Raw genomic sequence first — 13,065 nt, 5'->3', positions numbered from 1 at the left:
CAAACAAATCCCAAGTCCATGCTGTGGAGCGCTAAGTGGCTTTAAACCCTAATACTGGCAAGAGGAGCTGGGGGCTCTTGCAGGTGCTCCGTGCTTTCTAGGAAACAAACAGGAGTCAAGCTTGCCATCGTCTTAGGGGCATAGGTAAGCATTTCTGGTTTACACGGGGTTTGTTAACACACCAGTTCCTTGGCAATTTTACATACAGGCTAAATAAAACTATGTAGTGAACTGTAAAATTCTGCTAGTCTCCAGGCTCCAAAAGCTCCTCAGTTACTCTATCAGCAGAGTCCTTGAAACCAGAAATAAGTAGCTTGGCTCTTTTTTCGGTGTTTAGATCATTTTATTTCTGACATTTAGGGTTTGCAAATAAAAGATTTGAGATTTCTCCAGTATTTGTATTGCCCTGTATGAAGCGGGTTTTCTTCCTCCTGGTTTTAGATCTTCTATTAACTAACGTAACACTTACTTCACGACTGCGTTCACTCAGACATTAAAGTCCTTATTAATGCACCAGAATAATTGCTGATATTTTGGTAGACTTGTGAAAGCTTGTTAGTGACTATATCTAAGCCAAAAAGCAGCACTAGGGTTTGAAATACTGATAATGTGTAAGGCCTTAAGTCAACAATGTCCTCTTAGGCAAAAATTCTGATCCATACTCTGTCTTTTAAAAGATAGTATGTACGATTACACAACTGCACAGAATAGAGAAAACAAACATTTAAAAAGAACACACATTTTGGGCTAACATACTTCAATTAAGATGGCCAAAATGATCAATTAATTAAATGTAATTATTAATATTAAAAAAATTTGTGAATTAACACGCAATGTTTATCTTGGGGGATTTCTCTTGTGGCAGTAAAGCAACAGATTACAAATTTTTTACTCTTTTGGAAAAATGAGAGATTAAAGTAAGAGAAGAAATGGAAATGGAAGGGGCAGGATAGGAGTACAAATCAGAACATATTTCTTCCACCGAAATTGATTCTGTTAATGATTAACTCAACTCATACAGGTTATTTCAAGTGGAATATTTGTACTAGTAACAGTGTCAAAACAGACCCCAAATCAAAGTCTTCTCTTTTGTGTTTTTCATTGGTGTTTTTTGCTCTATGTCTATGTATCATAACATTATCAACATTCAAATTAAAATTTGACTTTTTTTTTCCAGGTACTGCACATCTCTCTCCAAAGATTAGATATTTAAATGATCAAATGTTAATTCTTCTCCCAGCAGCCCTTTAGAAATTTAATTTTCTACAGGGTTGGTCTGAGTCTTGAGTAAGGCACTGCTCAAACTGAGCTGAGGCAGCTGACTTTTTTTGAATGTCAAGACAGGGTAGAATTTTAGGGTAGAAGTTGTGGGAAAGTTTAAGCACAGTTTTTCTCCCTTTTTTCTTCAATTACAAGTTTCATTGGAGGTAGCAGGATCTGAATTTATATTTGCTATGGATGTTTATCATCTAGGTTGCATACAATTTGGGGGTGTTATTTTCTCAACCCTAAATGCAGCTTGGCAACAATGTGGGGGGAAAAAGATTGAAAGGTTACCCAAAAAATGGTGGTCAATGTGTCAACATCAGATGGCTCATTTTTTCATTTCAAGGAGTTAACATTACAGAAATCAGAGCTAAGCAGAACTAACCTTTAGCAAACAAAGTCAAGACTTCATGAGATTTCCAAGTGTTAGTGAAACCACGTGAGATATTAGACATTACATATAAGAATCTGCTTGCAAATACTGATCCTGCTTTCTACGCTGAATGGTATCCTGAGAAAAAAGGCAAGTTTAATGTAAGCGTACTGGGGCAGAAATCAACTTAGGCTCTAAGCTGATTCAATTTTGAAATGGTTTCTGAGATGCCTGCCTAAGCAGTCTCTAACAGAAGGGACAATTTTTGGCACCATGGAACCCACTGAAGAGGTGATTAGTACTCATTGACATTTTCAGTAGTCCACCACAATTAAACAATCCCCTTCAAAATGTTCTTGAATTACTGGTTATTCCTGTAAATAACTGCGGTGCTATCGCCTCCCATGCCATCGGGGAAGCTCAGGACCGGGACCCTGATCAAAGGCATTCCACCAGCTGCCACAAGACATTTTTTTCCTGCGGCTCTGCGATAGGGAACAAGGGTTGCATCTCCGTACAACAAATACCTGCAGACTTGCAAACGTTCACAGATTTTACAGGCCCCAGACTACCAAATCAGCTTTTTGTTTTCCAACAAGAGATCTTCGATGGCGGTAACTTTTACCAATCTGTTTTCCTAGTGCTTCTTTTACAAGCAGCTGTGGCTGAAACATTCCTTCCACTCTCCTCTCTTCCCTCGCCCCCACTTCCTAGAGGAAATTCCATGGGATCACCTCTCCTCCGGCTCCACACTCCAACAAAACTCTCATCTCCCGTGGGAGATGAAGCTTGTGCAATCACCGGGTCCCTGCCTCTGCGACCACAGCGCAGACACAGAGTTCCTCGGTGCGGTTGTATTCAGATTGTTGTTTTTTAAGAGGGTGTGCTGAGGGGAACCGCTGATTACTGTTAGGCTAAATGAAATACTGAGTTCGAAAAACCTCAATCTTTGCTTAATCACAAAATGGAAAGAGAAAATTAAAACTTATTTGTTTTAAATTCAAGGCTTCTCAAGAGACTGTCTGCATCCAGAGGACAGGACTCTAGAAGACAACTTTTTTTATTTTTTTCTCCATTACAATTTCCAAAAAAATACATATGGCTCCCTAATAACATTCTACGAGAAGGCATTATTGTACAAAAAAAATACCCTGGAACTCCTCAGAGGGGATTTCAGCTTGGATTTAATCTGATCATGAATGTAAAGCTGTCTGAATTTTATTTCTGTCTAATTAAAGTGCAAATATTGAGGAAAAGATAGAGAGTCTTCCTTCACATCATGGCAGGCTAGACGCTTCATAACATGACTGCTGGAAGCACTTGCTAAAAAAGAGAGGAAATGACTATTTAAACCAAACATCACATCTCCAGGCCAGTCGCAGTTCCCAAGGCATACCACGCAAATGCCTCGCCACTGACAGTGGAAGTCAAGCCCTAACAAAAAGGAGCATTTCAGTCTCCATGTCAGGCCTGCATCTCTCCAGTGCATCTGGCAAAGGGGACATACAAAACTGAATACTATTTCTTCTCAGGTGTAGAAATAGGATACTTACTTTTGACAGCAACCTCTTAAAAGATCATCAGCTAAGACAGAAGCTAGCAGAGCCGGTTTACATACCATACTGGCATGCAACTCCTCCTCTAGCAGTTTGTCTAGCTGAGAAACTGGGTGCATCAACTGGGCAGAACACAAGTGAGACAATCTAAATCCTGGTCCCGAGGTTAGTGTGGGTGTTTCCTCCAGCGCTGCACTGTGTTCCACACCAACCTGTGCCTGCACAGGCAACACAGTACTGGCACAATCAGCTATTACATCTAGGGAACATACCTTCACCATTCTTGGTGTTATGTTTGCTCTGAAGAGCAAAACCGGATGAAAAAGTACCATTAAAGGCAATTCTACCGCAGATCACACAAAACCCAAACCATGCCACAGTGCTTGAAGAAGGAATAAAGGTAAAGGTGATGCTGGCACCATACACCATAGAGCTGAACGTTACAAATCACATACTGCTCAACTGCTGAAGAATCTACCTCCTCCTGCAACCAAATGATATTCTGTAAACCTGGTGTTATTTACAGAGAGATGTATGCATTAATACTGTGTTAAAGAATGCTTACGTAAACCTCTAAAAGAACTAATTTGTAGAGGACTTCTTTCCACCCTAAAAAAGTAAGAACAATAGATAGGCTCCTGCTCCAATATAATCAGTATTAATACTGATCTCAAAGGGAACAGTTTCAGAGACACTGATGTATCACACTTAATTATATGACATGAAATCATATTCCACATCATTATGAATGCAATATTTCACTGCAGCTGACAAACCATGAAAGAAAAATGCAAGAAAAATGGGGAATAAAGGAGAAGAGAAAGAAAAGAAAATACTTTAAAAAATTGGAGGAATTAGCTTTGAAGCCTTCCATTCTGCTTTCCCTTATCCGCACCATCTATCTAAAGGGATTGTATTCACGTATTACAGACATTGCCCGAGACGGAACTGAGCAGCAGTGACCTGCCCAGACCATTCTCCCAAAAGAGTTAAATGCAAAAGGCAGTCAGACTATTTCCTGAATTCCAGCCATGTCCTTTTTCTAATGAGATATGCTGAGTAAAATTAGCAGATTTCTTGCTCTTAACTGGCGGCAGTGATGACAGCTCCCCACTACAGTAAATGTTTGAGCTCCAGTTCACCACTGCTCAGTCCTGAGCGTATTTGAAGGAGATGGGAAATGGCAGCACGGGGAGAGGTCACAATTACATGGCAAGCAAAGAACACGGAAACATTAATATGCTAATGGCTGTCACATGACTTAATAAAAATGTGTGTTTTATTAAGAGCAGGGAATTGAAAAACTTCTAGGTGCTCTTGCCCAAAAACAGGGAAACATTAGAGCAGGCAACTACAAAATAAGCTCCCATGCTGTGGAAACAAAGCTGTATAGCAGGCCTGGCTCAAATGTTTCAAGACCACCATTAGCCTGCCATTAGCTTTAGCTATGATTGTGTTCACGATGCTGAATATTTAGGAAGAAATCCTTAAAATACTCTCTCAACAAGAAATGTGATTTCCCAACACACATAAGCAAAGGCAGCCGCTACAAGGTTCTGGTTTTGTGTTCTGACCATCCTGGCACAGAACAATGTCTGTCATGGTAATTATATCACTAACTTTGTTACCTTAAACCAGCTGCTTTCCTAATTGTAATCCCATTAAAAACCTGCATTACAACCATACAGCAATAATTTAAGGGGGAAGGCTTAAGTGAAACTGTCCAGAGCAAAACCAGATTTTTTTAAAAAAAATCATATAGACTACAAACAGCTCAATACAAGCGACACGGTATGAGCAAACAGCCTGGAAGGGAGTACACCAAAGGGTGGGCTGGCATGATGACTTATGCTGAACTGAATGGGAGAGACCTGGACTAAGCCTCAAAGCTTGAAATCTCACCCTGGGACCAGCGATTGGCAGGAGGATGAAGGGTCTGCTGCATCATACTCATTTAATGATGTAAATGGCACAAAAGGAGGTCTCTGAAGAAATTCAGCGTTACAGAGATGCCATGCTGCAGGCTAGTAAGTAAATCATAAGCAAGACAGTGGAAAGCGCAGGGCTTTAGAACCGTGTGGCTTGGACATAAAGGTCATCCACAGCGAAGCACAGTGCTTAGTGAAAGTCTGGAAAGCACCTAGAAAACGTGTCAAAGCAAGTTACAAACTCCTGGCTGAATCTCCTAAGACAAAATCACTTAAGTCCTAATAACATAAGCAGTCTCAACAATTTCAGTGAATAACTGGAATGGATTTAATCTTGCATCTTCAGATCCAGATATTAAATAAGCTACAAGAAATTACTGTCTAACAGTCACCGAATAAGAAAGTACAATTAAAGCCTAAATAATGTATTCATAAGCAAAAAGCCAACACAACAGATGAAGGAGGCACATCAAGGAAGTATTGATAGCCACGCCGGCGGAAGGGAGTACAATTAGGCACAGCTGAGGCTAACACCGCTCCAGCAACCCTGCAAAACCAGCACTTCATAGCAAAGGGTTGCTCAGTACAGTAGAGCTCATGCAATGGCACTACATGGTTTGGGAAAAGAAACTGCATAGCAGAGTCAGGGCATCTTCCTGCGGGCTTCCCCAAACCGTGCTCATCGGCTCCTTGCTCTAATTTCTCCTTTCCTCTGCTCTTGTCCTTCTATTTAGCTGATCGCTCCTATCTAGACTCCCACAGAAAAGACAGTATCTGTGGGCCACTGCATCGACTGCTTTGCCTACCCTTACATATCTAATGGAAAGCTCTTATGGCCAGGACTGACTCACACAGCGTCCCCCTGACACTCTGGGCTCTGGTTCTGGGTTGGCTGTTAATGACATCCTTGCGACAAACATAATACCTACCTTCCCCACACTTCTGCCTCTGGCACAACTGATATGAAGAAATTTGCTTTCCCAACGCAGAACTGGAGTAGCAGGCTCGAGTTCGAATGAACTATTCAGAAACAAGGCAGCTTCGTTTTCCACACAAAAGCCAATAATACTGTCTGAAAATAGCTGTACTCCCAGGTAAGCCTTCACAACAAAATTATAATATGCTCTTTTCATCTCAGAAAAGAGGAGAAAGCTTCACCTAATAGAGCACTAGAAGGAACCAAGCCGACGAAGGTGTAGACCAGATTTGTAGAGATGTATGTTGGCAAATTGCACTCTTGCCAGGAAAGTACTTTTCCACAAAAATGGTGAATGTTTGCTAACCGTGTTCGTAAATACTGCACAGCTGTGCTACAACAGGAAAGCAAGCCCAACACTTCTATAATTTGATAAGAGCTTTCTCTAGTGATTCACCAAAAATAATTAATCAAAATAAAAACATGGCCAAAATTAGCACTGCTAGCTGTTTGTGAGCAAGAACTAAAGCAAACATATCAACTAAAGCAAATAAAAGTCACTGTATAACCAGACACACACACGTAAGAACTCTGGAAATTTTTCTACCTTGTATTCTGAGGGATTATATTGAAAGCAATATTTCTCTACAATAACCATCGCTGAAAATAACTTTTCAGTACAGTATGTGATACAAGTCCATGATGATCAGAGGGAAAATCTGTGCAGATGAGATGTTTCTGGCATTTGTAGTGACAATGATGTTTTTCAACCATTCTTTCTTCAACCCACAGGTGTTTTTCTGTCTTGTCTGACAACAGCCAAAAGATATAAAACAAAAGCCAGTAACCTTTTTCTGTACATCCACTGAAAACTGCTTAGTGCCAGCTACCAAGATCATTTCTATAATATGCAGAGCAGCTTTTCTATCCATTCTTAGCATGAAGCACCCCACTGGACACCCTCTTAGGATAGCAAGATCCACTCTAGATGGGGAAAGGGAGCTAAAATTATTTTAAAGCCTCCCAGGAAAATCTTAGGCGTTTCAAAAGAGCTAATGAAAATATTTCAGACGTGGAGAAAACAGCAGTTTCTTCATTGACTTCCAATCAAGATTCTATTCTGCATTTATTTTATATTGTCTCAGCTTAAACAATGAACATGGCAGGTTCACTTTGAAGAATATCTTGCCCTCTATGTCCTAGAAGTTTAGGCAGATTTGTAGGAAGGAAACATTTTGCATCTGAAACTTTCCATAGTCTATAAAAGTGGATTACTGAGCTTCTGTGAACAAGGAGAGAGTATTGTCATTTCTACCCTACTGCAGCATCAAGTTAGTTGCTATGGGGCTATGTTGGCAGAGAAGCCTAAGGCTCTTAATAGATTACCCAGATTTTTGAAAGATGTTCCAAGCCTAGAATTTCTGGACATCTCACTTGGTTCCTCAGCAGAAATGGAGAATTTTGAGACAGGGCCTTCTTTCCTCTCAAGTAAGACATTTCGGAGAGAAATATCTCACAGGAAGAAACGCCACAACCTTCCAAGTCTGTAAATTCACGTCCGAATTGATTTAGTAACTTCATGGCTGCAGTTCTTGCCTTTACTTTATTCGCAAAATTCACGCTGTTCCAAATACAATTATATACTGAACAGCAGCAACAACAAAATCGGAATCTTTGGCTATCCAAGAGGAAAAGGACCAGTTACAGCAAAGTATCGAACATATTTTTTTCTAGGATGTTCATGCATGGATGACATCTAAGACTGTGCAAGCCAAAATGTCTCCAGAAAGAGATTAAGGAGCTATAGTAACCACTGCACAAATAGTAGTTACTGGGCGGCTCCAGTGCAAAATAACCTGACAACTCTGTCCTAACATAACATGAGTGCGCAGGCCAAGGTTTCTTCACCAGTTCCAAACTCAAAAATGGGAAGGAAAAATCCACTTCTGTAAAACATGCATTTGCAACTAAAATTCAAGTGACAAGAGGTCATTGTTGCACGGGAAGCTGTAAAAATGTTTAATTTATCAATTAATCTTTTCACAGATTGATAATCTGTTCTCTTTTCTGTAAAACACATGGATTTCATTTGCTGTTGGGAAAATGACCAAATGGAAAATTTTTTTCTTTACAGACCTGAGAGCAAGTTGGTTTAATTCTAATACTAAGATGACTGATATGCGACTACTATCCTGAAAGTCCAAGTTTTGTTTAAAAAAGAAAAAAAATTCTTCTCTATAAATTAGGTATTAGATTTTTTGCAATATTCAAAAACAAAGGCACTTCATATAAGCTGGGATCCAAGACTCATCCAAGCTAGGTTTTCCTAGCTATTTTGCTAACTTGTGTTGTGATCTTGAGTATGTATTTTTGTATATTCCTAGTTACTTATCTGCTAAATTGAACATAAAATTGCTTTGAGAATCTCAGACAGTAGTGTTATATACAAATCTTAATGATTCTCCATTCATTCAAGAGAGATTTCGGTGTTTTCTTACAAGTAGCATTGAAAATTCAGCTAAGTACTTTTGATTTCAAAATAATCCAGAAAGTGCACTATGAATTTCAGAAGTACTAAGGATTTTAAAAACTCAGTAAAACATTTCAGAAAGGTGATTTTAAACAGTGTATAAACAACGTAATTGCACAGCCTCTTGACGTCTGACCCACATTTGAAAGTAACTAAAAGGCATATGCTGCTGTAAAAATTACAAAACAAAACCAAAAACTCACACAAGCAAAAAAACCTTATGTTAACAACACTGCCTGGAAACCTTCTGCTAAGCCAAGTCTACCCGGAACTCCAGCCACTAGAGGGGATTCTCATGCAGATCGACTATTTCTAATCATAAATATAATTGTGCAGTAATGTACAGGCAACGTAAATTAGTCTGAAACTAGGATAAGCATTCAAATGCACACTGTAATTTTCAGTGATGCAGAACAATTACTTGAGGAGCCTGTATCAACAGATTATCTTAGTAGTGAACAGACGAGACCCTCTGTTGTAGGTTCTTAATAGCAAGTTTCACATTCAGGTGTTAATTTTCATTTATCTGTGATTTCAACAGCATCAGGCAGCAGTATGGCTGATCATAGTTTTTACTAAAGCAATGGGTTGCTTCTGTTCACCACTCCATTTCAACTTTCTTTGCTTCTCCAAAGTGCCAAACACACTCTTTTCCTTCTGATTGCCAGGGAAGTTGAAACTTGCCATTATACTACAGCACAAGGATTTTTTATTTACAAATCTGTTTTTCTTCCCTCACAATCCAAACACTCATTTTATATACCTACTATAAGCTTTTAAGGTATGACATTACAATTTATATTTAAGCATAGTACTTACGGTTGGCATAATTTTACCAGGTCCTGATCAGTGGTGTTTGGAGGCAGTGCTCTGATGTAAAGGTTTGTTTTACTTAATTGATCCCATCCTGAGTTGCTGCTGCTACTACTGTTGTTATTACTGCTGGTGGTGCTGGGACTAGGAGGAGCCATTGGGTGGGCTGGTACAATGGACTGCTGCAAAGGAAAAAGCACGTTAGAGTAAACTATAGATAGAAATCACGGCATGCACATTAGCTCAGTCTACAGTAGCCTGTTTACCATTTGGAGCACTGTGTTAAGTCTGTACATAATTTAATTACTCATGTATTTTAAGTACACCTGCTTTCACAACACTTTTGGGACAGGATTCACGGGCATATTCCAATATACCCAACCACCATCTGAAGCACGCTCAATGCATGACACAGGCTCAAATTACATATAACCTCTGCTGAATATTACTCATAGGATTTTATCACTCTTCATTGTGGCATCTGATGTGAAAATGAAATAAGAGATATTGTTCCTCTAGGTTCCAGCAGGTATAAACGAAGTTTACATCACTATGACTATTTCACATGTCATAAATGAATGATTGTGGCAGACACAAAGACCATGCTATTTCCTTAATCTACCCAGAAATACAAGAATAATTAGAAGCCTCTTCTGTATCTCTTCTGATTTTTAGTACTTCACACAATACTGCTATTGGTTTTTAAAAGACAGAGAGGGAGCACACACAGCTTAAGGATCAGCCTTTAAATTAATTGTGTGCCTTGGCAGAACTTTCATACTGCCACCGATCTCAGTATTTGTGGATTATTTCAAGAGCGTCAAGAAAAAGATCCTGTATAATGGCAAAAAATTCAAGTTTCAAAAGGAGATAAGCACTTCTACCTAGTCCTCAAGGTATCTAATGCTATCGTTCTTAAAATCAGACCCTAATGGAACGTAAAAACGTCCTAGAGAAAATCTGCAGTAGAGCAGTCTTAATCACGTGCATTAAAAACAGTAGAGCAGGACACTGCACAGAAAGTATTATGAACAGGTCTGTGGTGTTGTAAGAGCAGAATACTTTAACGAATACACTAGAGAACTAAAGTTGCCAGTAAAAGTCTTGTGACTACAAGGTTTTCACTGACAAAAAGAATTGGCTGCATGCGGCCCCTCTCCTGCAAAAGCCCGAGCCTCCACGGCTCAAGAAGCTTATGGTGAAGAACCGCCCTGTGAACTGCAGAGGAAAGGCACAGTAGGGGAAAAAAAAATAAATAAAGTGGAATATAAAGTGAGATGTCAGTGTAGACTCACTTGTTCCCGCCCCGGTGCCACCCTCTTCTTTGGACTAGTACAAACGGTTGTGTAGCCACAGCCTGAACCAAAAAAATTATCTTCCCTGATCTGGTTCACCACATGTGGTTTTGTGCTACGCAAAAGCTTTGGCTGTCACAAGGCAGGGAACAGGAATGTGTAGGCAGAGAGGAGGGGATTACAGTTTACCTCGGCTTAAAGCCTCCATGAAACTACAGCCTTAATACACAAGAAAAGTGAAACTATTTTGGAGATAACCTCGGGAAATTGGAATGAAATCGTGACTGGGAGAAAAGTACAAAGACATGCCTTATATCAGATACTTTATGACAATTATGTGTTTCTTTTTTGTGTTTCCCTAGGAAGGTTTTGAAATCTTCCAATTGGACATATTGCAAAGTTTATTATGCAGCAGTAATAGCCTGAACAGCAAACGGCAACACTCGCTATAAAATCAACATTGATATGTAGAAACATTGTTGTTACCTAATTTAATTGAACTGAAAATTACCAAAAAGAATGAAATATACTCCTGACCATTTAACATTTCAAAACTGAATATCAGTATTTCTTTGCCATAGGGTTGGAGGTTTTTTTGTTTGTTTATTTTTAAATAAAGACTTTTAGAAACATTAAACCTCTTCCAAGAGATTTATACTTGGAGTTGAAGCGCTGATCTAGAATTTCTTCCAGGCATGATTTAAAATGGGAAAAAGATTAAACCCTCCCTCCAAGTTTGTAATGGAAACATTGACGGATTTTAACTATAGCAGCGCACGTCGGGCTGTCAGACCGCTCTGCTTCCAGTAACGCCAGGCAATTATTTTTAGGGTTACAAGCAATGCAGAATGACAGAGCAACTAGTTTCAAAACATTTTCATAACAAACTGAACAAACTTAGTCTGGCAGGGTGCTGCTATTCTCTTCAAAAAGCCTTCAGCAGAGTTCTCAAAATGCACACAGTGATCAAATGCACAACTGCTCTGTTCAAGGTTTCAAAACGTGCGCTTCCCCCGTGCATGCGTGTACACCTGCCACAAAAGTCAACGTACACCCACCAGTCTTCATCTTAACTGGTCATTACTACTGGAGACTAAGAGCCTCTGTTCTGTTTTTCAGTATCTTTGGGTTGGGTTTGCTTTTACTTCTTGCAATGTTTTTCCTTTAAAATCTTCGTTTTCCTACAGTATGAAGAACTGGAGTTTTGTAAAATCTTGTCACCAGCTGGCCAAAGGCAGGAAAGGAAAATATGTGTGTGTGTGTGGAGAGAGAGCAGGAATCCTAACTCTGTCTTCCTGTAAAACATAAACACTCCATTCTGAGAAATTTAAACTTTTATTTAAACATGAAGATGCTCTAGTGCTAGTGGTCACATCCAAATACGATGGGAATGTAAATGTGATTACAGTTGTTTTCCTAAGTTTACAGACAGAAGGTTTTTCACTCCTTCCACAGAAAAACTCGTACCTTTACCAGCCTTAAAGGCTTTACAAAGCACAGATGCTGGGCGTACTGCAGCTCTCAAACCCTGCAACCCAGTGACACACAGACAACCATTAAAGGGCCAGCGACATCTTAAAGCCATACGACTTAAACACATTTTTTACATTAAAACTTCATTTTAAAAATCTGAATCACTCTTTCCGCTCTGTTCCTCATCGACAGCTTCTTGCAAAAACTAAATGACAGAGGTCCCTCTTTTGTTCAAAGGGGCTTTTCTTTTGCAGTTGCAGTTGCTGCAAAAGGCTCCCCGGCGGCGCAGAGCCTCGCCGCTGTAGCTGCGCTGGCAGAGCCTCCTACGCTGACAGCGCATGCCAAGAGAAGAGTTTTTCTGCTGGCGTAGTTGCATCACCTCCCCAAACGACATAAGCTAAGCTGATAAAAGTTCTCTTCTGCCAGCACAGCTGCATCCACGCCTGGGGTTTTGCCAACGTATCGATGTCAGTGAGGATGTATGACTTTTTTCCACACCCCTGGCTGATACAGTGCTCGCTGGCAAGACGTTCTGCAGTGGAGACCTGGCCAAAGTTTGGGGTTGTTTGTTTAGAAAGAGCTTTCATGAACATTAACCGAAAGCTTTTTATAAAACCTGAAATCAGTTTTGAAAAGTTTTGTAGAGACTACAAACTGTAGTCTCTCCTGCAAATTCCTATCAAAAGCTGTTCTTAAGATTTTATAATATGGTAATGTAACATACATAAAACCACATTCATTAATTTTTCTTTTTAATCATTGCATCTTAAATTAAAGCCTGAACACAAATAGAGCAGGAATAAATCTAAGTAGCAGACCATTATTTCTTGTGACAATATTCCTGTCCACAAGAAATACAGTTTTCACTTTGGTTTGCCATTTCCTCCTTAGTCTTCACTCCCAAAGGTCATTAGC

The 13,065-nt window shown here is 39.6% G+C and overlaps 1 protein-coding gene across 6 annotated transcripts in view; it reads right to left on the bottom strand.

The window, feature by feature from the left end:
• Positions 1-13,065, bottom strand: part of RBMS1 (RNA binding motif single stranded interacting protein 1) — a 149,703-nt gene that overhangs the window by 58,451 nt on the left and 78,187 nt on the right. For 4 of the 6 annotated variants that reach the window (XM_075512065.1, XM_075512060.1, XM_075512062.1 and 1 more), the window contains one exon: positions 9,389-9,564. In XM_075512065.1, coding sequence (XP_075368180.1) covers positions 9,389-9,540 — 152 coding nt within the window. In that variant the 5' untranslated portion in view covers positions 9,541-9,564. The remainder of the gene's footprint in view (positions 1-9,388; positions 9,565-13,065) is intronic. The other 2 variants (XM_075512061.1, XM_075512064.1) reach the window with 1 other exon arrangement.

The sequence above is a fragment of the Mycteria americana genome, chromosome 9, assembly GCF_035582795.1.
Source record: "Mycteria americana isolate JAX WOST 10 ecotype Jacksonville Zoo and Gardens chromosome 9, USCA_MyAme_1.0, whole genome shotgun sequence".
NCBI classification, from domain to species: Eukaryota; Metazoa; Chordata; class Aves; order Ciconiiformes; family Ciconiidae; genus Mycteria; species Mycteria americana.
Note: the sequence above shows the minus strand (reverse complement) of the source record. Positions and strands in the feature narration are given on the sequence as shown.